Source organism: Bison bison, unplaced genomic scaffold, assembly GCF_000754665.1.
Source record: "Bison bison bison isolate TAMUID 2011002044 unplaced genomic scaffold, Bison_UMD1.0 scf7180017864368, whole genome shotgun sequence".
Lineage (NCBI taxonomy): Eukaryota > Metazoa > Chordata > Mammalia > Artiodactyla > Bovidae > Bison > Bison bison.
Window position 1 is genome coordinate 242,296 of NW_011494940.1, and position 24,776 is coordinate 267,071.

General features: G+C 45.0%; 1 protein-coding gene across 1 annotated transcript; it reads right to left on the reverse strand.

Moving 5' to 3' along the window:
* Nucleotides 1-433: 433 nt before the first annotated feature.
* On the reverse strand, nt 434-22,594 carry BATF (basic leucine zipper transcription factor, ATF-like). The gene is made up of 3 exons (XM_010855719.1): nt 22,096-22,594; nt 19,690-19,794; nt 434-1,011 (listed from the first exon to the last, which is right to left on the reverse strand). Exons 1-3 carry the CDS (start codon nt 22,156-22,158, stop codon nt 802-804), a joined length of 378 nt encoding a protein of 125 aa, XP_010854021.1. The 5' UTR covers nt 22,159-22,594; the 3' UTR covers nt 434-801.
* Nucleotides 22,595-24,776: the final 2,182 nt, after the last annotated feature.

A 24,776-nucleotide genomic window follows, 5' to 3' on the forward strand; every position in this document is an offset into this window, starting at 1 on the left:
GCCTTGCATTCCTGTGAGGTGCTCCTTGAGTTACTAGTGCTCCTGGCGTGGGGCCAGGCATGCAGCAGTCCCCAGGGCTGGCCGTATAGATGGGGCTGAGTCTGCGCAGTCCTGTGAGAGGTGAGTACCAGCCTGAATGACCATCCCACTCCACTGCACCAGCCCTTCTCTCCTGCAGAAAATGACCCTAGAACCGTTTAGAACTGACAATCTAGAAAGCATCATACAATGAGGCATGGAAAGTGGGAGATCACATAGAGGCGATTTGGGGAGGAAAATGATGGAGATGCCTAGAGGGGAAATTGAAGATGCTTTGAGAAAACCCAGCTTCCCAAGTAGATGAACAAGCCGTGGGAAAGAGCCGAATGAGCAGAGTCTCCAGACCTTTAAGGGCTCCTGAGCCCAAGAACCAAAAAAATGACAGAACTTTAGGTTTCAAGCCCTTGCCAGATTGGTTTCTTTTAAGACATTTATTTAGAAAAATAACCCTGCCCTACCCTGCTCCCTCTGGATCACGAGACTTGGGCGTCATGCTTGACCCATCACTGGGTCGGGCCTCCCAGCCAGTTGAAGGTCCAGGCCCCTGGCGGCGTGTGGCCATGCAGCAGGCGCTGCACACACATCCAGTTGCCGCGCGTTCCCGTCCCCGGGCTCTCGATCCTGGGGTCCGGCCTCGGCCTCTGGCTTTCTGGGCGGCGAGAGGGCGCTGACGGAGGACAGCTGTCTGTGTGCTCCTCCCGAGACCCCGGGAGCAGCTGGAGACGCAGGCTCTGCTCTCTGCTCGCCCTCCCTTGGGGGAGCTCAGGGCTGGAAGCGCGGGGAGCTGACGTGAGGCTGGTGGAAGGCGTGGGTGCTGTACACCACCTCGGGGGGCGAGGGCGCGCCGGGGGCCAGCACAGAGCACAGGGGCTCATGGCTGCTCAGCACCGACGTGAAGTACTTCATCTCTTCCGTGAGCTGCTTGATCTCCTTCCGCAGCGCCGCGTTCTGCTTCTCCAAGTCTTCACTCTCCTGTGAGCAGAAAGGATGGACATTGCAGGTTACTCTCAGCGCGCAGGGGAAGATTGGGGGGCGTGGAGGAGGCAATGGGAGTTCCGCATTAGATTTCCACTAGTACGGCCAGGCAGGGCATCGGTGACTTTTTCTGCACATGCGAGTGTGTGCACGCGTGCGTGTGTATTTGCACGTGTCATGTGTGTGGATGGGTGCGGTGCTGTGTGCTGTGCTTAGTCCTGTGCTGTGCTCAGTCGCACCCGACTCTTGGCAACCCATGGACTGCAGCCCCTCAGGCTCCTCTGTCCATGGAGATTCTCCAGGAGAGAATACTGGAGTGGGTTACCATGCCCTGCTCCAGGGGATCTTCCCAACCCAGGGATCGAACCCAGGTCTCCGGCGTTGCAGGCAGATTCTTTACCATCTGAGCCACCAGGGAAGCCCATGCATCTGCATAAATACATGTATATTTGTACATGTATATGCATAGCTGTTTAGATCAAACCATATGAAATTGCTGATATTTATTTTGACCTCGGAAAATGGCAGTTGCATTCGGTCCCAACTAACAGAGATATGTGTGTGTGTGTGTGTGTGTGTGTGTGTGAAGGCATGTGTGAATTGCATTAGTGTGCTCCTTTGCGTGCAGGTACATGCATAGGTCTCCATAAGTGTATATGAGAGTTGAGAGTGGCAAGTGCATGTCCAGGCCAGTGCATGACCAGCTAGAGCTAGAAAAAATGGAAAACAGTTTGTGAGACTGACGTATACCAATTTCACTCTTTTCTGCTCTGTTACACTGGTGTGTTTGCCTAAGGTTCCCAGCATTTGCATTTAGTCTTATGAATGGAGTCCTTGGTTAACTGTCTACTTCACCCAGATTCTAGAACGTTTGGGGTCTTCTAAATGATAAATGGTCAATCTCCAGCAGAGTTCTCTCTCCGGCAGCTTGTCCTGTGGAACTCTGGGTGTGACCCAGCACCTGTGCTTTGTTTCCAGAAACATCTTTACCCCTTGCTTCAGGGAACCATCAGATACATGCTAATCAGAAAACCTCAGGACACCCTGGTGGTCCAGTGGTTAAGAATCCGCCCTCCAATACAGGGAATGTGAATTCAGTCCCTGGTTGGAAAACTAAGATGCTGCAGAACCCCTAAGTCTGCATGCCGCAACTAGAGAAGCCTGTGCGCTGCAACTAGAGAGAAGCCCACATATGCCAAAACAAAGACTCAGCGCAGCCACAGAAATTTTAAAAAGAAAGACTCAGGGTAAAGAGCTCTGACTACTGATCACATCATTAATTAATCAACAATTACACCCTGGTAATTAGCATTTACTGGAAAACAATCCCACCTTCAGAAAACCAGGGGAATTGCATTTCCAATGTGATTTTAATGTTCACATTCTTTGACTCAGATAGATCGTCTTTGCTAATCATTGGTACCCACAGAGGAAGAAAAAATGGCACTGGAGATGCAAATAAATTACATTTCTGTTCAAAAAGTGACCTAATATTTGGATTCTAGGTCTTATTTTTCTTGTTCTGTTTCACTTAGCTTGTTTTCCAAGCTTGCCATGACATTAGAACTAATCTGAGGGCCTGATAAAAATATAGTGCCAGGCACTTCCTGAAATCTAGAGGTTTGAACTCAGTGAGTTTGGGATTTGGGGTTTGAATTCTGGGAATCTGAATTTTTAACAAATGCCCCAGATTATTCTAATCACCAAACAAGTTTGAAAACAATAGCTAGTAATGTTAAATGTGATAATAAATGTGTTCTAACTATCCAAGCACTTATTAAGTGCCTGGCATGGAGTATGAACTCAAGTGCTTATTGATTGGCCGCCTGATGACATCGACTGATGGATCAGAAGTTGACTCAGAATTACAGTAGGCAGTGAGCAGATGTGTGATAACTTGACATTTAAAATTTGCTTTAGAAAACCAGCTTCAGGTTAATGAGAGAGTTAGTTACTCTGCCGACTGCCCTAAGCCCTGCAAATGGGAGTTCTTTTGAAGTGGTAAGGAGAACGTGGCCTTATCCATCAAGGCAGCTTCCGGCGGTTTGTACAGGACAGACGCTAGCGTGCTCAACCTCAGCCTGGCATTTCCTGTGTGTGGCCCAGGGCTAGAAAATGTGTCCAGGTTGATACAAAGGAAAACCCCATCTCTAAAACAGGGTGGGGAGATGGGATACCAAGAGCCACGATGGTAGAGACAGGGGCACTGGCTGCTGCTTCTGCAAGGTGTGACCGGCTCATTCATCTCACCATTTGGTTATTTCCGGGCACATCCCAGAGAGAGGGCATCCCCTCTCTTTACCAAAAGGTAAGATAAAGCAACACATGAGACTGGGGGGCGTTGGCAAGACGGGAACTGGGGGCCGGGAGTCCTGGCCCCTTCCTCTAGCCCTTTTCCTCGCCCCCTCTGAGAGTTTCCACTGGTGACAACATTTACTGTAAGTTCTGTGCTCCGAAGAGCCTGGGCAAACCCCGAGGCAGAAGGGAGGGGCGGGGTAGGCGGGCCGCAGGGACCAACCGCTCTGACCTGCTCTCCGCCCAGAGGCCGGCCGGCTTTCGGGAAGTGACAGCGGGCTCTTCCTCCCTAAGCCAGCCCTGCTGAGCTCCAGCTTTGTCCTTTCCTTCTCCCTGTCCCCTGGGAGATCCCGGAGCTCTAGGGGAGTGTTCAAAACCACCATGGCCTCTAACTAGAAAACAACCAGCTGCGACAAGAAACTCGTCTTTACCTTGGGAAGCAAGACTGTTTCCTGCCAGGGGCCCAGAGAAACCTGCACTGCCAGCCCAGGGGCCCTGCAGCCAGCCAGACACTTCGCAGAGGAAGAGCCTGGCTTCCCTCGCAGAAGCAAGCGGCTGATCTAGGGCTCTCATCCCCACCTACCCCTGCCTGGCCTAGGTCCACTCTGACCCTCCCTGGGTCCCAGCATGCCCTGCAAAGGGTTCACACAGGGACACTGGCTGAGGGACACCTGGGAGCAGCTCTCCACCCAGAAGTACCATGATCACAGCCCCCCTAACTTCCCCCTGAATTCCCAACAGGGCCTGGAAACCGAGAACTCAGCAAGGGAAAAAGGAAAGTAACATTTAGAAAGTAAATTTTAGTTTCTAATGTGTGTGTCTTCTCCTAATGTGGGGGGGCAGGGCTGCCCTTGGGCTTCCACATAACCTGCTTTTTACTTTTGGGAATACATTTAGATCCTTTAGGCTCCTTGCAATAACCCTTTGAGGTAGCTATGTAAGGCCAGCCCTTATCATTGTCTCCATTTTACAGATGAGGCCAACTGAGACTCTGGGAGAAACCTATTGCGCAAACCCCCTACTCCCATCCCTAAAGGAGTACAGGCTGGTGGCAGCAGCTGCTGAAACAAAGAGCTATAGATTCACCTAGAGACACTTATTTTCTAACTATCCCTTCCCCCACCCCACCCCTGACCCCCGACACCCATAAATTCGTTCTCTAAGTCTGTGAATCCGTTTATGTTTTGTAAATAAATTCATTCGTATAATCGACATGTACACACTGCTATATTTAAAATGGATAACCAACAAGGCCCTACCATATAGCACAAGGAACTCTGCTCAGTGTTATGAGGCAGCCTGGATGGGAGGGGAGTTTGGGGGAGAATGGATACAAGTATATATACAAGTATATGTATGGCTGAGTCCCTTTGCTGTCCACCTGAAACTATCAACTAAACATTATTTATCAGCTCTAGTCCAATACAAAATAAAAAGTAAAAAAATAAAAATAAAAAGACATATTTTTCTTGGAGGTCCAGAAAGTTTGAGTGGGTGACTGATCCAAAGGCCCAGAACCAGGCAGATACAGAGCAGGGCTGGGCTCTCGGCTTCTCCATCTTCAGTCCTGTGCTCCTTTTAGCCCACCCACTGCTTCTCCTGAGAGACTTGACGACTCAGGATCTCTGGAGTCACTAAGATCACTAGCCTTCTAAGAGAAAACTGGGTCTTGGTTTGGTGATCCTTCAAGACAACACAAGAACCCTGAGTCGGTCATACTCTTCCAAACACAGAGCTGATCATCACCTCCTGCCCTGAGCTGGGATGGAGTCTAATGTGCAGCTACTCTATGAGAGGGTTGACTTGGGGCCAGACCATCCCCAGACCACAGCATGGTCTGGAATACATGGCAACGGGGGTCGGGGGGTGGGGGGGCTCCATCAGGTAACAGTGGACAGGGGTCTTGGTCCTGGCTCTGGCTGGGTGACTCTCGGTGACATCCTTTTCCTCTCTGAGCCGCAGTTGCCTCACTTTAAACTAGGAAGACTGGACCAACACAGTGATTCCCAATCTTGGTCACACACTAGGATCAGTGGGATCCCTGGAACGTTTTACTGATGCCTGATTCTGATTTAATCAGGCTGGGGTGCACCTGGGCATTGAGTTGTTAAGGGCTTCCCAGGGGAGTCTAATGTGCAGTGAATGTTGAAAACCACAGGATTAGAAGCCCAAGCCCTCTCTAACTTTCAAATATTTCAGATTTTAAATTGACTACCTGTGTATTAGCCAACTAGAGCCTCTAACTGTTTGGAAAGAGTAGTTGTGTGTTGGAACCAGAGGTATGTAGGCTCAATGTATATGAGATAGGTAGTAGAAACCAAAAATTTAAAAGGCTAATCCAGTTTGAATTAATAATGACTAACATTTTTTGGGCGATACCATGTGCCAAGTACATTACAGTTACCATTACATTTAATCTTTGCAACAACCCTATGTGGTAGATAATGTTACTAGCCACACTGCACAGAAGAGGGAAATCTAAGGTAGAGAGAAGTTTAGTAACTTGTTCAAGGTCACACAGCTTGTCAGCTATAGCACCAGTACTTGAACTGAGACTGTCTGCCTTCAGAGCCTGTGCCCACCATCCCCTGTTGCCTTTGAAGTCTGTTTAAATCTTATGATATCTGGTAATTATCTCCTGTGAGGCCTCAGCCTGGTTGACTTTCCTATTTCATCTTCCCTCTCTTCCCGCCTCATGCAAATTGAGATGCTAATGTTCACAATTCACCCTCACCTGTGAGGTTACTTGGTGCCGCCCTTACCATGAACCACAAGCAGTTTGGGGGTGGCTAAGGAGGAGGCTTCTTGGGGGTGTGGGAACATTCTGGGAAATTCCCTAGTGGAGGGGCCAAGCAGGGGGTCACTGTAGAGTGCATCAATGATGGGGAATCCCCAGGCAGGTCCCTTCCCCACAGGGAAGCCAGTTGGGACTGAGGCTAAGGACTAACTCTAACCCAAGGCTCTAGCGGGGACTCTCCAGGCCTCCTTTGCAGGGCTTGGAGCGTCTTCCTGCCAGATCTGGTTTAGTGCCTTGACCTTCTCCTTGAGTTTTCTAATCACACTTTCCAGAAGGGTGAAAATAGTCCCTGTGTTTTTCTCCTCAACAGAACCTACAGTTATTGGTAGGGTGACCTTTCAGCTCCCACCCACACTTCAATACGAGAGTGGTGTGTGAAGCTCACACCCAGCTCTTGGTTCAATCCCCAGCAGTCTGCAACCCCCCCGCCCTCCCAGGCAGAACTAGGCTGGAGCCCACCATTCCTGGAGAAGTCCATGAACGGAGAGATAGGGCACGTCCCAAGCCATAGTGGGATCTGTGCTATGTCTCCCACCAATCCTGGGGAAATAGCCCCACTCCTGTTCCTCACCTGAGGAGGAGAGAAGAATCACTAAACCACAGGTCTTTGCACTGAATTCTGGAGAAATCTATACTTTTGAGCCTTAAAGTTGAAGCTCCAGGACTGTCAGCACCTGGTCATCCACTGATACTTAACCACATCAGCCACGCCCCTCAGGGCCCTGCCCTCTCTTCTGTTCCTTGGCTTTCAGGACCATGACTTCATTGATCTCATATATGAGAAACACTATAAGATGGCTCACTCAACGTCTATCCAAACTCCTTACCCCTGCTTTCCTCTAGAGAGGCTAGGAAAAGAATTCCTCAATTACCCAGCTTCCCCTGCAGCTAGATAGGACCATGTGACAGATTCTGACCAATGAGACATAAGCAGAAATACAGGGAGGGAGAGGATGAAGCTTCGCTTCCCCGGGGATAAAAGGGAAAGCCTCACCAGAAAAACGCTAACCTCTCTGGACACAGATTGATGCCTGGAGATTCAGGAGCCATCTTGCAGCCTTGAGGATGAGACCCCCCCATCCTGAGAATGACTGCCCAAGAGAGAGAAGGAGGTTGGTTCTTTGATGACATTCTTGTACTATCCCTGGTCTGTCTACTTCTGAACTTCTTATTTGAGAAAAATCTAAAATACAAATGACTTGTTGATGCCTCTGATGGATAGTTTTTCTATAACTCCTGACTGATACCTCAAGTTAGAAAGGATATCGTCCAGTTTTGAAAAACAAACTAATAATTTCCATCAACATCAAGGTCTGAACTGTTTTCTTTGGTTTTGTTTTAAGCTCCAGGTCTCTGGGACAGAGTGTCTGGGTATCTACTCACAAATTGCCCCAGATTCACTCCACACATTCTACCACATGCATCAGACAGGCTTCTAAATGTCACCACTCCCTGATTCTCAGCCCTGGCTGCACACTGCAGTTTCCTGGAGAGCTTTTTTTTTTTAAAAAAAAAATCTTGATTCCTGGATTTTACCACTGAGAGGTTCTAATTTAGTTGTTCCAGACTGGGTTCAGGCATCAAGATTAAAGAAGTACTTGCCAGGTGAGCTTAATGAACAACCAGCTTGAGACGTATGTTCATAGTAGATTCTTCTTGAAAATAATAAAACAATATAAATATATACAGTTTGATGTTAAATTTATGATATCATATTTATATATTTACTTATATTTTGTTTTATTAAATGTATTTATTGTGTAACATAGTATAAATAATATAAAGAACTTTAAAGAAGGAAGAGGATATTTCTAAGTCAAAATTTTTTCTAAAAGTAAATGGCTATTTAAGGCGAAGAGTCTTATAGTTGGTGAAAATTTCAAGTGGCCCAGAATAGTTCACTCTTATAGAAAGGCAAGAGGTAGAGGACTTATTGGAATCTCATTAATGATAACTTCATCAAATTATTTGTCCTATGGATTGTTAAGCTCGGTGAGGACAGGAGCCATCCTTGTCTTCACTGTTTTATCCTCAGTGAAGGACAAAACACGGTCTGGAGTGAAAGACAGTGTTTTGTCCTGGGACTGTGCCTGGCACACAGTGAAGTGATCAGTAAAATCATGTTTCTTGATTGCCAACTTGGAGTCTGTAAGAATTTACCAAAATCTGAAACCTGCATTTGAAGAGTCTGCTAAATTTGTGATATCCATGAAATTTCCCAGGGAGTGTTTAACCAAGCATTTAAGTACTTTCATTGCTTCTGCATTTAACTCTAGAAGAGTTACAAATGAGTGTTTGGTGGTGGTTTAACCGGTAAGTTATTTCTGACTCCTGTGACCCCATGGACTGTAGCCCGCCAGGCTCCTCTGTCCATTGGATTTCCCAGGCAAGAATGCTGGAGTGGATTGCTGTTTCCTTCTCCAGGGAATCTTCCCAACCCAGGGATCGAACTCTGGTATCCTGCATTGCAGGTGGATTCTTTATCAACTGAGCCATCAGGGAAGCAGATTCTTTTTTTTTTTTTAAGGCCTGCTTAGCAACATTGTTGTTCCCCAGACTGAAGCTGTGGAGTGGAGGCAGCTGAATTACAGCACTGTCAGAACCCTGCGTGCAATTTCCCTGGCCTCAACTTGACCTGTCCCAACTAAACGAAGCAAAGGAGACCTGACCAACTGTAGTGAAAAAGCCAGCCAAGGAAACAGCGTTCTTAAAGTTTGTATAACCAACTGGAAAGAAGGGCATACGTTTTCATATATGATCTACTTCTGATATCTTCATGTGATTGATTTATAGGAAAATACTGGCCTCTCTGCATTAAACAAATAAAATCTTCTCTCCAATGCAAAACTGACAAATGCGCTATTGCTTTCTTTTAACATTTGCTCTCACATTATTTCTCAAACAGCCCAGTGAGATGTAATTGCTTTACATTTTGTGGATTAGAATTTAGGTTCAGATATATCTGCCCTCTCCCTGTCCCTACTGGATTTGAAGTCATTTTACTGAGGACCCCACCCCCACCCCATCTGGTTCCTGCTTCCTGGGGCACAATGGCCTTTTTTCCTGAGTTCCTCTTCTTGAGCTCACAGTCCTGGGCCCCACAAGGCATCTTTCTGACCCTTGACAGGCCCCACAGAGTTTGGCCTGAAGGCTCTGCAGATAGCACTCTCTCCTGAGATCTTCCCAGGCTCCTTCCCATGACTCATATTTGATTTCAGATGTCAGGCCCTCAGAAGGACCTTCCTTGACACCATTCCCAGCCCTGTCCTTAAGTCACTGTTAACACTGCACCATTTGCTTTCCTTTGAAGCCCTCCTCACTTTGTGTGATTAGTGAGATAGTAAATAACAATTGGTCAGTTGATTTTCCAGTGTGACTTCTGATTGAATGTAAGGTCCCTGAAATCAGGGACTTTGTCTTGTCCCTGCTGAACTCTCATCACCTAGGAAAAAAAAAAAAATGCCCATAGGAGGCATTTCATATATACTTATACAGCAGAAAGAATCATTTCTGTCAACATGAGCTCCAGTACTAGGAATATGGCCTTTGTTTTTGTCATTTTCTGGACTACTGCACCCTCTTAGCAATAGGCATATTTTTGTGTCAGCTGAGTAACTGGAAAATATTTTAGTAACAGGGTCATCTCGTGCAGGAAATTGCCTTCTAGCACCAGGAATCTAGCCCCCTCTAGTTGGCTCTGAACTTAATCTTTACTCGTGAATTTCCTAAGCGCCTTAGGTCTCCTCCTTGGTTCCCCTCAATCTAGTGTGACCAGATGTTTACTGGGACACTCCCAGTTCATAGTATTGTCCTCGTGTAATTTTTCACTAGTGGCTCTTTTCTCTCTCAAAAATGTCCCTGTTTGGAAGATAAATTATGAGATCTTCTGCCAAAGGCTTTCTCCTAAATTCTAACTCAGGGATACCCTCAGTGTTCTCATCCTCTGTCCACCAGAATTCACTCAGGGTCTATTTGATCATTTTCTTATGTTTTTTAATAAAAAACATACAATATAAATATATTAAAGATATATTTTTAAAAAGTATACCCACCCATGATTCTAGTCCTCTAAACACAACCCTTCTCATTTGTACATGGTGCCATCTTGTCCTTTTTAACAAATAATAGCAGCCAAAATGTCCAGCATTTTTGTAAGTGTGACAAAATTATTATGACAGAAAAGAAAAGACAAATTTGTATATATACTTAGAGTATACTTACAAAATCACCATAATTATTATTTTAATGGCTACATCAACAAACAGATGGTCCACAGTTTACCTTATGTGGTTTTCTAATGCTGGAGATTTTGGTTGCTGTTGTAAATAATGGTGTAGTGAACATCTTGCAGTCCTTGGTTAGTATTTTTATAAAAGGTTGTGTAAGATATACAGTGTCATCGGCCTTGAATGTATATATTAATTATTACAACGACATTGTCAGGATTTAGGTGTTGTAATTTTAGGTGATTTTTTTTTTTTTGGCCTTTCTGCGTGGCACTGGGGACCTTAGTTCCCCAATCAGGGATCAAACCCATGCCCCCTGCAGTGAAAGTTCAGAGTCTTAACCACTGGACTACCGAGAAAGTCCCAAGTGTTGTAATTTTAAATAATTTATTTTGCTAACAAACTTTTGGAAAGTTTCTTAATTTCATTATAATGTTACAAGTTATTGATTACTAAGAAGAAATAAATTTCTATATATGTATTCCCTAGTATAGCATTCTCAACCAAGGAAAATTTTGTCCCCCCAGGGAACATTTGGGAAGATTTAGAAATATTTCTGATTTTCATAACCAGAGGGATGAGGTAGTGCTACTGGCATCTAGTGGGTAGGTTTTAGATTTTACAGTGCTGGAGACCAACCCCCTCCCACACACACAACAAAGAATTGTCCAACTCAAAACGTCAATATTGCCGAGGCTGGGAAACCCATGGTGTGTATTGTTTTCACAATCAGAATAGAAAATTGGGCTATGTTCATTTCAGTAGGAAAAAGCATTACGTAAGCTTTCTGTTCATAGCCTTTACCCACTTACCTACTGGCATCTTGAGGTTTTTCTTAAAAAGGCTGTTCTTTCTATACTGTAAGTATTAAATCTGAATTTATTTAATTTGACAGAAATATTCCCCTAGTATGTCATTGTCCTTTTGATTTCGGATTACACCTTTAAGATCTTTTTTAAAATAAATGAACTTTGACTTCCCTTGTGGTCGAGTGGCTAAGACTCTGAGCTCCCAATGCAGGAGACCCGTGTCCAGTCCCCTGGTCAGGGAACTAGATCCCTCAGACCCAGCACAGCCAAATACATAAATAAAATAATGGAACTTTTCAATTTAGCCCCTTTTAACCTGGGACTCTCTGCCTTTCTGGTCTCTTACTATGTGGTTGGGCTCTGTTGCTGAACAGTGTCTGGACTGTTCACATGTCCCGGTTAATGGCCTACTTCTTAACTCACCCTTTGCAAAAGGACGTGTGAGAGCAACACCATCTGCAGAGCAAAGTCCTGCTCAGCAAAGTGGCACAAAAACAAAAGTAAGTGGTGGGAAGGCAAGAGGTTTCGTTCCTTGGATGTCCTTGAGGAAGACAGCAGCGTCCTCAACAGTAATACATACAGCAGGGTGACCTGGAGCAACTCTGAGTTCCTTTTTAATTCTGCGATTCCATCAAGAAGGGGGCATGACCACAGTTATGGTTAGTCCCTCTACGAACTCCCGTATGGACCCATGGCAGGGTCCCCTACAGGTACTCCGCATTCTGAAGGGGACTTTGTCTTGTGGAACCAATCTATGGAATCCCTCTAGGACTCGGGGCGCCTGACTGAGCCCTACAGAGGAAATGGAGAAAACCCCAGAGCAGCTTGGGGTTTGGTGAGACTCCCTCATCCTTTCCAAGAGAAAGTAGTTTGGTAGCCACTGAAAACAGCTTCATGAAGACTTCAGCTGAGTGGGTGCCACCAATTTCTGACCGGGACATGTAATCGCTTTCAGACAGAAATTCCTTATACTGCCGAATACGCCTGCTGACCATAACCACACTGACCACTTATTAGTAGGACAAGAAGTTAGCGGGGTGTGAGTTCCTCTGTGTGTTTTTCCTTCCCAAATGAGAATCGTCAAATTTTTATTACAGATTTTTAAAACAGTACACATTTATTATAATAAAAAGAACTACAGAAAAGTACCAGGAGTAAGGTGACTTATTCAAATCTCAACCACATAGAAGAATCCACGGTTAGCATTTTGAAGACTGTTCTTCCAGACATCTCTTTATGCATGCAAACGTGCCCCCAAACCACAACTTTTACATCAAGAGGATTATACTCTGCATATTCTTTGTCACTTGCTTTGTCACTCAATGCCATGTCATTAACATCTTTCTGTGTTGATAAATACAGATTCACTTAGTCACTTTTAGTGCTAGCATAGAATTCTAGTGTATGAATGGTCATAATATACTTATCTCCATAGCTGGGCATATGTCCAATTTTAGAGTATTGGTAAAGTGTATGCTGCTGCTGCTGCTAAGTCTCTCCAGTCGTGTCTGACTCTGTGCGACCCCAGAGACGGCAGCCCACCAGGCTCCCCCGTCCCTGGGATTCTCCAGGCAAGAACACTGGAGTGGGTGATAAAGTGTATACTGTTCACAAATAATGATGAATTGGCCATCTTTGTGCATCATTGTTTCTTCAAACTCTTGTAGGTGGAATTGCTCCACCAAAGAGCAGGATGTTAATATTTATTGCTACACTGCTTTCTTTAAAAACGGTCTCAATGGCTTTGATCCAGTGCTTACTTTCTCAGCTAGGCCTAATGGTGGAGGAGAAAAAGTGTCAACTTTGGAGGATGCTGCTTAAAGAACAAAAGAATAAAATTCAGGAAGGGGTTCAAGGAGGATCAGTCTTCACAAGAGTCCAAAGGAAGAGGCTGTGTTGCCTAGTGGTTAGGAAGATGGGTTCTGAAGTCAGACAGACCTAGTTACAAAATGTGCGACCTTGGACAAGTTACTTAACCTAATATAGGAATGACAAAATAAGGTTTTTGTGCAGATTAAACGAGACAACTGCAGGTAGAGCACATAATGCACAGTGCCTGGTATATAGTTGTGTGTTCAATTAATATGTTTTTAATAAAAAGAAGTTCAGAGCAGTAAAGGCATAAGAGAAATGTCCTTTCCATGGATAGTTCACTGATTTTACACTGAACTTCTTTAGGCTGGAACCAGCAAGAACATTCTTTCTGTGGTTTTCATTTTGCTTTATTTTTTTTTTAACCTATGACTTCTCTATACCAATAAAACTTATGGTATAATCTCCTAGAGGGAGGAAAAAAAAAACTGATAGAATGAAAAAGAACCATAAACAGCCTTCTTGCATGGCCCTTACCAGAAGACCAAGAACAACACTCTCCTCCTAAGGAGGCCTGGGAAGTGAGCATCTTTGCTGAGCTTTGCTTCTTCCATTACTTAATTTTCCTCCAATTATAAAAACTTTATTTCTCACAGCATCAGCTTAATTTCAGACATAATTTACCCTCCTGATATTTGCTATATATGACATTAAAGATCTACCCTGGGCCTGTAAATCTTTCTCTCTTTTTTTTAAACTAGTATGAGATCTTCCACACTAGAGGCTGCCCCAGGCAAACACCTATCCCTCCTCCAATCTAAGTATCTGAAGTTCCAGCTTCCAGATCTGACCCTGTAACTCTGCTTTGCTTCCATTTCCATCCTCAAGGCCAGATCTGACTTGTCAACATCATAGCTCTGGGCTAATACTACTGCCTCTCCATCGCCTCCTCTACTTTGAGCCTTTTCATGAACACAGCTTCTCAACTGATCTCAATTCTCTTTCCCACTGACCTGGGACACAGACTCAAAATCCTTCCTGCTACAAGGCACCAGAGTATCCGACAATTACCAAGATAACCACACAAATGAAACTGATTCGCTGTCCCTTACAGTGGCTTGTTTAGTGCTGGAGACCTTAAGATTACTCATTAGAAATCCCAATTGACTGTTGTCCCGAAGGACTGAGATATTTATGCACAATGTTCAGGGATAAAACATCACAGTGGAAGACTATTCAATGTTTGAGATCAAATTAGAAAAGAAATCATTCTAATGCACATGTAATAATGATCTATATTGGGAATTTAATATCTATATTATATAAATAAAAGCACATAATAAAAACATCCAAACTATATAAAAAAGTAGAAAAACACAAAGTATCTCTCTTCTGCTTTAGACCTTTTGTCCTACTTTCAGAAATATGTATCATTAGCAATTTTGGGGGAAAACCTACTTGAAAAATTTTAAGCTTATACGCATATGCACATATATGTTTTTATTTTCGTTAAAAATATGCATAGAAGAAAACTATACTCCAGACTCATACTTATTCACTTAAGAGTATAGAAGCTTGATAATCTTTTCAGAGTAGCACATTCAGATTTAACTTGTTATTTTAATACCTTCGTGGTATTCCACCGAATAAACCAACTCTAGTCTATTGAATGAGTCTCTTACTGACCATTTAGCTTGTTTCCTGTCTTTGCTATGACAAGCAATGCAGCGAGGATTATATCTACATGTACATAATTGTGTAATCCGTGAATATGTTTGTAAACAGATTCCTAGATGTAAAATTGCCAAGTTACCGTGTGTGCGCACTAGTAACTTTGGACATGGTCAAATTGCTCCCTAATGGAGTTGCACCAACTTATGCTTCCAATACCTGCTTCACCATCATCTTGGGAACATCGTCTTTTAGCAACATTTTCTGTCTTTGTCAGTCTGGCAGAGAATGTAACTGTTGCTTTAACTGTTGTTTTCCTAACTGAGGTCTAGCAGCTTTTCCGTATTTATTTGCCATTTATTTTTCTCTTTCTATAAATTGCCTATTCTTCTTATTATTCATTTTTTCTTTTGTTTGTAGATCATTTTCTTATTCATAAGGGCTCTCGTATATTAAGCAAATATGCCCTTTTTTGGTCATATGTGTTGCAGGTATTTTTCTCAGTCTTCACTTGCTTTTGATTTTGCATATTAGGTACTTTGAACTGTATAGACATTTTCACTTATGTATAAAATACGCTTTTTATTGATAAATGTGTATCAATCTTTCCCTTTATGGCTTCAGGGTTTTTCATTTTACCTGGAAGACTTAATTCCAAGATAAATGTTTTTAATGCTAATTCTTCAAATTTCTTTAATTTTTTCTATATTTAATCTATATGCATTGTAAAAGAAGTGAAGACTCTAGCTTTTTTTTTTTTTCTCAGATGACCAACCAGTTTTCCCAACACAATTTATTGAGTACTTCATTTTTCTCTTGTTTCAAGTGCCATCTTAGACATTTTGCATTTTTACTTGTGTCTTAGGAACTAACACAAATTTGAGTCTATTTGTCTTTGAGTCTATTTGTATTTGGGTCTCAAATTTGAGTTTGTTTGGAGGTCTACTTCTATGTTCTATTCTGTCCAATATTCTATCTTTTCCACATTGTTTTGATTTCTATATTTATAATTCACTTTAATATTTTATTCAGCTAATTGTCTCTAATTACCCTCTTTTTTTAGAATTTTCCTAGAAATTCTCACATGGTTATTTTTCACAAGGTATTTACAATATCTAATTTAATATCCTCAAATACTCAGAAAATCCTATTTTATTGAGATCACATTAAATTAGATAAATTTCTAAATTAACTTAAGGAAAATTGCTATCTTTATATAAGACATATTTTTTCAATTATTTGAAATTTTAAAAATCACCTAGAATAATTTTGAAGCTTAAAAAAATTAAGCTTCAAATTTTTTTGTTAAATTTATTCCTTCTTTCCATTTGCTGTTCTTGGTATTGTAAATAGAATCTTTCTTTCTATTAAATTTTTTAATCTAATTTGCATAAGAAAAGTTATTACTTTTTGTGTTAACTTTGAAAGCTGACTGGGTTCTTGTTATTTTTAATAGTTTTTAGCTGATTATCTTAGATTCACTTATTACTTTTGAAAGTGAATGGCTCAAGATATGACTTTCTCCTTTTTAATCAATACCAATTCTATGCCTAACGGACTCTACTTGACCACGTGAGAAAATGAACTGAGTGTGCGGAGTGCTGTGTGAGACATCAACCAAAAGAGAATTAAAACAGAATGTGGGGGAATTCCTTGGTGGTCCAGGGGTTAGAACTCTGAGCTTCCACTGCAGGGGGCACAGGTTCAATCCCTGGTCAGGGAACTAGAATCCCACACGCCACGAGATGCAGCAAAACAAACAAAAAGACAGAACGCGGATACTGTTGATATTACGCTTATGAAAAGGAGCTCCTCCTGATCTGGCTTATGTGAGTGGTAGTCAAGGCCAGAGATGTTATCACATTGGCATGAGGTTAAACCGCTTGTTGAAAGCATCAGCTTCCCTACTCCGCTATTTTAAAAGCAATCTACACACAGAGTGTTGATGCGAACCACTTATAGGATAGATACTGAAAATGCTAAATAATAGGTATTCCTCTCTCTCTCACTGGAGAAACAGAATAATTTTTTTGCTATTTTAAGAGAAATAATAGTGACAAAGTTGAAACCAAGAAATCAGTTGTTACCCCAGCATCTAAGAGGCTAGCATACTAATACAAAGGCGGTCCTTATTTAAGACCACAGTGCTTTCTAAACCCTGGTCTTTTACATCTTGTTAGGTGAGTCCTATGGCTGTGTCTTCCGGCCAGAGAATGGTTCCAGAGCCTCAACATGTGGAGACAAGCATGGAAAGGAATCAAGGACAAACCACCCACCCAACCCTAAGAATGCTGGTGATAAATAGAAGGCTTTCTACCTGAATCACAAACATGATTAAGAGGATAATGGATGCAGAAGATGGGTGATTATTGTCTGAGAGGAAATGAACATTTCAGATCACAATCAAGCTCTCTGTTTGACGGTGGCAGATTTGTATGTTGCTGCCAAATTTCAGATCACAGCCAAACCCTCTGCTTGATGGTGGCAGATTTATATGTTGCTACCAAAAGTTTCTGCCCAAAGTCAAGAAACATAAGTCACACTGGTTGCAACACTCAGGCTTGCTGTATAAACTCTGAGGTGTTCTACTCACTGGTCAGAAAGTGAAGGTGAATGCCATGGTGCTCAGAAGAAAGGAGTGGGGAGGAGTCTGTGTCCAGGTACGGCAAAGATGAGAACATTCTAGAGACTGAGGCCAGGGTTTTGAGTGTGGACATGGTGACTACATGACTTGGGTCTCCATGGACCCCCAAACCCCAGAGCGTATCTTGGTATAGTCTTGACTAGTATAATCAGATGGGCTATATATCTTCTGGCTCAAACTCTTTTCTTGAAAAGAGAGGCAGCAGAGTCAGTGTTGAAAACCTTGCCATAGCAAGGAAGCATGCATATCACCCTCACTGATATGTCCCCAAAGAGTTGAAAAAAGACCAGGGGGTTGAGTTCCCAGGGAGACAGTGGCACAGCTCGAGTTAGGGAAGACTTCTCTGCTCCTATCGGGAGGTAGAGGGCTCTCCATCACTAGGCGTGACAGGCATACTTTGGGGATCATGTCCAGAGGGTGTTGTAGAGATTCTTGAGCATCAAAAGTGTGTCTGAACTTTCCAGCCTTTAAGAAATCTTTCAGCCCTGAGATCCTGTGGTTTATATATAAATATAAGTTCAGATGCATAAAACTTTAGCTGTAGTCATCTTATTTCTTATAATGATAACTATCATTAATATTACTCTTATTATACTTAAAATTTTTGAATAGTTATGATATGCCTAGGAGGACTGAGCTTGAGCTGTTATATTATATGCACTCCATCTATGAGGTAGTCATTGTCCCATTTTCCTGATAAGGGAACCGCAACTAAGGGAAGTAAAGGACATCTCTGCAGTCTAAGGTGGGTCATACAGACAGTGAATGGCAGAACTGGGACTCACACCATGTCCTTATGACGGCGGCACTGCTGAGCAATACATAATTTCCTTTTTAAAAAATATTTCAAACTTATAAAGCCTATAGCAGATTTCCAGTTTCAGAACATTGTCTACTTATACCAAAAGATAGACTTTATCCTTACTAATTTTATTTATTTGTTCATTTGCTTGTTCTAAAGAATACTGAATAAGAATCAGATGCTGATGGAGGCAAAGTGAGCAATCATAGATTTTTCAAGCCTAAAAGAGTAAATTGGAGTGTCATGAGCCCCTAAGCCATGGTGAAATCATGGAGAACATATCAGCAGCAGGGCCACCACCAGCTTAACATTTAGACTACTGATCACAATTACCAAAGAGAACAGGCTTAGTGTTCATTCATTCTTTCTTTCAACAATTATTCATGAGTATAAAACTACGTTAGTATGCATTGGAAGACATGTTGAATACGTTTCAAATAAAACACGAGCAACCAATCAGAGATCTTCACACTACCTGCTCTCTGCTTCCTTACAAAGTTAAAAAGGGTGTCTTTTAACCTAAAACTGCACCTTACTTTTCCTTGATGGGATTAACACAGTTATTCTTTAACTGACCAGTTACCAGGCTAATCTTTCAAGTAAACATAAGCATATTCATTTTTGATGCCAATTCCCCTTTTTATCATTGGAATGAATTCCCAGGATGCTAGGGGTCTGGGAATGGTGTGGGGTCGGCAGAAGCACGGGGAAGGATGAGAAAGGACAGTGTTGCTAGAGGAAGGGCTGACGGGATAGAAGAGAAAGGAGCTAGTGGAATAAGGGTTGATTGAAAAGGAGCAAATTAAAGGGCAGGGTGAAGAGAGGCAAGGTGGTAAGGTGAGGGAGATGAGGAGAAGACTTTTCTGTAAGAAGCACACAGCCACGATTTGTAAACACTGACCAGAATCTTGTGCTGCTGAAAGAAATGCAGTTCTGATCACCCAAGTCCCCTGCTCAAGCCAGGGGTCAGGGCTTCCCTAGAAAGTGCAAGACTGGAGGCAGCTCAATCAGGATGGTAACTGTGCCAGATACATGCACTTGCAACTGTTATCATTCACAGGCCATCTTGGGATACCATCAAAACAGAAATTTTGAAATCAAACCTTAATAATGTTCAGAAAAGAAGTTGTGGGGTGCAGCACCCTGTGGACCTCATTGTCCCAAATGCAGGGCCCGGAGTGGCCACCCCGCTGGCCTCCCAGGGGATGGGACTATATACATGTGTTCCTAGCACTGTGAGATGACAGACCCTCCCAAAGCACATAACACCTTCTGAACTGCTCCCAAAAGCAGTCGTGACTTCTGCTGCCTGGGTCCACGCAGAATGGAGCTCTCTGAGGTTGTCCCACCCCTGAGCAGGTGGATCTGCCTTCCACCAGCCTCTGGGCTGCCACACTCAGCCCCTTTCCTCCACATGCCATCCTGGGGCTCATTTCTGTTTCAGCCTCCTGGCCCATTTCCTGCGACAGAATCACTCCACCTGCATCCCTCACCCCTCCACTGACACCCCACATGTACATCTCCACACAGGCAGACTCAAGGCTCCGTCCCGGTGTCCCCAGGTTGGTGGGGAGCAAAGCCTACAGCCCGAGAGGATGAAAAGAGGTCTGAACACTCACCAGGTGGAGGGTGTCGGCTTTCTGTGTCTGCCTCTGCCGGCTCTTCTGGGCGGCGATGCGATTTTTCTCCCTTCTCTGAACCTTTCTCACATCATCAGATGAGTCCTGGGGAGCAGAGATGATGAAAATTAGGGGAGTCTACACCTCTCTTCTGAGCTGAAGCCGCCTCTCATGGTGTTTGGTATCCTGCCGTCCACCCTTCCATTTCTTCATCGTTATTTGCCTGTCCACACCCTGGTGACCAAAACGCTGAACCCAAAAGGGAACTCTTCCCCACACTCTGTGAAACTCTCTTGTGTCTCTGTAGCTTTGGCCAGAAGATACAGGAAGAGGGCAAAAGAGCTTGAGGCCTCAGGAGGGCTGTATTTGGAAAAAGATGGTTAAGGCGATGAAGTATGTTTCATCACCTCTCCTGTTCAGGGCTGCTCCACCCTTACTCTGTTACTTCTGGCCTAGAACCTTCTTGTTTTTGTTTTTGTTTTTTTTCTAAAATGTTGTTGAGCACTCACTATGTGCTTGCTTCTGTGCAAGTGTTTTTCCCTGAGGTGCTCTTGTTGAACCCCCTGATTTGGTGAAGTTGATGTGAGTATTTGCATCTTACATGGGGGAGCGAAGGCTCAAAGAGCTTGCCCAGGAGCTCACAGTACTCTGGCAAGTTGCATCCTCGAGTGCTGAGTCTGATGCCTCTCTAAGCCACTCCCTCACCCACTACCAACTACTTCTTCCCTGGTGTGACCCCTTGGGGCTTCTGTTTCCTACACCCCCACCCCCGCCCCAGTATGAGGTCCCCATCCCAGATCTGCCTCTTTGTCCCCTGCATTCCCTTCCTTACACTCAGTGTCCCTGACATCCCCCAGAGTGCCCTGAGCACAAGCCCTAGTACAAATTGGAGACCAGGAACAGTTTTAATGATGGAGATGACCTGGCCCTGGCAGGTAGGAGACGGGTGCTTAGAAGGACCCGGGACCTTTGGTGTCATCTGAGTGCCTCCCACAGATGGGCGTGTGCTCTACTTGGGCAGAAAGGTTAGCTCTAGCTTTGCCCAGACGCTACAGGGTAAGTGTAGAAGTTTGACCGAAGCCCTCCTGCACCCCCAGTTCTGTGCCATCTCACATCCCTGCAGGCTAGCAGGACACAGTTCCCAGGACAAGAGTCTGCCCTCCCAAGCATATGTCTCACCAACGGGCCCAGTACTTCCAGGCCATTGCAGTCAGAGGGCAGTGGGTTAGATAGGAAGGAAGTGCTCTTCCTCTCAGGGGTTTGGGGAGCCGGGTTACCATGAAAGCCGTGAGTAATTTCCTTCCTAAGAAGAGCACAGACTTCCAGGCGGTCTGAACAGCTCGATTCGTTCTCGAGCCGAGGACTGGCTTGTCTGTCCTCTAGAGGTCTCCACGAGGGCTCCTTCCTACCTGCCTCTCTTCTGTCAAGTACTGATGACAGAAGCTGTGGTATAAGTTTGTATACTTTTATTCGGGCTGCAGCATTTTCAAGGCCCTCTCGGACACCCGTGCGAAGGAAAGAAGGCAGTTTTTAAACCCCGAATTGGAGAAGACATTGTCCTCCACCGTTGTACTGGATGATCAGGGAGAGGGCTTCCTGGGGAGAGGGCTGTCAAGGAATGTGATGAGGAGAAAGCCCCGGGAGATGCGAAGCAGCCAGTATGCTCGTGGTGTTTTGTTTTTTTTTTCTTTTCTTTGAGCAACCCTCAAGTTGAAAAATTTTGAGTTGGAAGTTACAATCTTAGACACCCAAAATCTCCACCCTCACCTCTCTAGTTTCTCCAGAGCTGAGCTACAAGGGAATAATTTCAAGTGCCCAGAACCATCTCCTGATTCATTTCTTTCCTCCTCCAGCCCCCCTTCCCCCGTCCTGTGCCAGCAACAGGTTCTGTGCTAGGAGGTAAGATAGATCCTTCCGAGCTGGCCTGGGGTCCTCCTCCTAACTTGCCTCCCCCAACCCCATCCCTTTCCTCTCCTCTTCTGCTGGCTGTCTCCTGGGCAACCATCTAGCTTTCAGGGTGTGCGTGCCCTCAGCCCGCATCAGCGCTCCACCCCACTCACTCTGCTACAGCCTTGGAGAGAGGTAGACTCTCTCTTCTGAGAGACCAGAGTTCTTTGGTGCCCATTCCCCTCGGCTTCCTAGAAAGCTTCCTGGGATGGGACCCCAGGTGAGGTGAAGGCGATGGGTACCATTAGGGGACACGGAGAGCATCCTCTGGCAGGAGGGGCGGAAGGATGAGGGTCTCCGCCTGAGACGCACGGCTTCCCTGCAGCCCTTGAGTCTAACAGGATGCTCCGGCCATCTCCTGGCCCCTCAGCGTCCCTGGGCAGAGGCCCAGGAAGCCTGACCCTCTTCCTGCTGCCCCGGAGAATCAGGAGGGAGGAGGAGGGAAAGGCAGGACTCTACCTGTTTGCCGGGGGGTGGAGAGCGGCTGAAGCTGGAGTCGCTGCTGTCGGAGCTGTGAGGCATGGCCGCAGTCTTCCGGGCTCTCCACACAGCCCCAGGCGCCTCGGGGCTCTCCTGTCACCAGCTGGCCTCCCTTCCTGACTGCTCCCCCCAGGCCAGCAGCCCACCCCCCTCCGCAGGGCCCTCCTCTGCCCGCCTTGCCGCTGCCCCTGACCCCTGCGTCCTCCTCGCTCCGGGGTGCAGAGGCTCTGCTCCCCACAGGGACATGTCGCTTGCCCTGGGGCTCGCGCCCTCTCTCTTGTGGTTTCTGGTAACGCGCTGAAAGTCACATGGGCGGAAACTTAAGTTAGAAGTTAAATTGAGAGAAAATACATATCTGGGAAAAGACCCACAGAATTATTTGAAAGAAAGAAAAGACAAAAAAAAAAAAAAAAGATACACAAAACCCCAGATGCCTTCCGACAGTTTGAAAGGCAGAACAGCTCACTTCAATTGATGAAGATAAAAAGAGAAAAACAGCCCAGGGAGGGAAAAACCCCAGCCAGAATTAGCAAGTCCGTCTTCTGTCAACATGGGCAGAAAGGAGAGGACAGCAAGGAAAGAGTTTCCACTGTCACCCGACTTGATTTTTAAACTGAAATGAAAGCAACGGGCTGGGATTTCTTTCTGGTTTTTCAGCAAAGTGGCTGCCTGTCCTGTCTTGCGGGGGGGCCTTCTCTGTCTCTCCTGCCTTGGGGTGGGCTGGGGTGAAGGGACCCAAGGGCTCAGACCTTTCCAGACAGACAGAAGGGGTGGTGGTAGGTCTGAAAGCCACAGGGGCTAGCCTGGAATCGATGTTCTAAGCATTTATTCATCGCCTATGCCTCTTGGCAGGTGCTCTCTCTAGAGGAAAGATGCTTCCTGTGTTGAAGGTCTTTCAGGGGATCCGGGTCAGCCTGGAATCTTAGTGATTCATGAAGGTCCCAAGGTCAGAGCCCAGAGTGTAGGAACAGCTGAACACACACACAGCCACAGAAATGAGCACTGTACTTGGAGTTGAAATAATCAGGATTTGAAATCTCCCTCTATCCCTTAGTATGTCTGTGGCCTTGGATAGCTTACTCATTTATCTGTAAATGAAGGGTGATAAAATCTTCTCTGCCTACCTCTCAGGGCTGTTTCAAGAAGCAAATAAAAATGGATTACAAAGCCCCAGCAGACTGTAAACTATGCCATGAAGACAATTGGTTGAAGCGCCACTTGACCTGTTACATACATGTTTGATAAGTTCTCAATAAGCAATCCCCCACACACCTAGGCATTTGAGCTTTCAAAAAATGTCTTGTCTTATTCCCCATACGGCTCCAAGCTAAGTATTTGCCTTGCTTAGTCCTCACCGAAAGGAAGTATGGCCCCTGAGGGATGCTGTGTCCACTGGCTGAATTTCTGCCCTAAGACAAAACTGTCCTAGAGGTAAATTGAGCAAAACAAAATCCCTTCCCCCATGGAAGTTGTATTTGAGTGGGGGAAGCAGACTGTAAACAGAGCAGTTAACATTTAGCACAGCAGAAGGTGACAAGGGGCATGGAAGAAAATAAAGCAGGTATGGGGTGGGGAATTCAGGGGGGTCAGTGGGTTGCTGTTTCTGCAGGGTGGTTGGAAAAGGCCTTCCTGAAAGGGAGACAAGTGAGCAGAGCCCTGAAGGGAAGGAGGGAGTGAATGGTGTGGGTGTCTAGGGGAAGAACATTCCAGCAAGGACCTGAGGTGGGAGAGGAACAGCAGCGAGGCCAGGGGAGCTGGAGTGAAGAGCTGTGAGTGGTAGGAGGTGAAGTCAGTGACGTACCAAGCATTTACACCGGCCTCGGAGGCCACTGTTAGGACTTTGGCTTTTGTTCTGAAAGAGATGGGGAGCTCCCAGAGGACCTGCCCTCCCACTTGGACGCTGTGATTCTCTACCTCAGCCACTGTCTGTTCCCAGCCCTCATCTGACTTAGTAATGATTTACTTTGTTTTCTCCGGGTGTTCCCTCTTTGGAAGGTGAGCGCCATGTGTGAGTTTCATTCAACAAGTGTTTATTGAGCACCTACGCTGTCCCCAGTTCTAAGTAAGGATATAGTTAGTATTTTGACTGTTTCTCTGAATGAGAGGTGAATCCGTTTGTTTTGCTGCATGACAAACCACAAAAAAAAAAAGAAAGAAATCTCAGTGGCTTGAAAGAAATCTCAGTGGCTTAAAACAACAGCCATTTAGTCAGCTTTCAGTGAGAGGATCATCTGGAATATTCCCCCCGGGAGCTGGGGGGGTCTCAGCAGGACCTCATCATGTGTCCTCATATACCTGTAGGTTGGTTGATCATCGGCTGGTCTAGGGCCATCTTGCCCAGGACAGTTCCACGTCCTGTGCCCTCATATACCCAGTAGGTTGGCTGATCATCGGCTGGTCTAGGACAAACTTGTCCAGGACAGTTCTGCTTCACATGGCTTCTCATCCCTCAACAGGCTCTCCCAGGCTTGTTAACACAGCCATTCAGATTCCAAGAGGAAGGCTAGAAGCATTCAAAGCCTCCTGGGGCCCAGATTTCCCACCACGGTCCTTCTGCCACATTCTATTGGACAAAGACAGTTACAAGGCCAGGTCAGATGCTCTGGGTTGAGAAAGAGACTTCATCTCTTGATGGGAAGAATTTAAAGAATTGTGGCCAT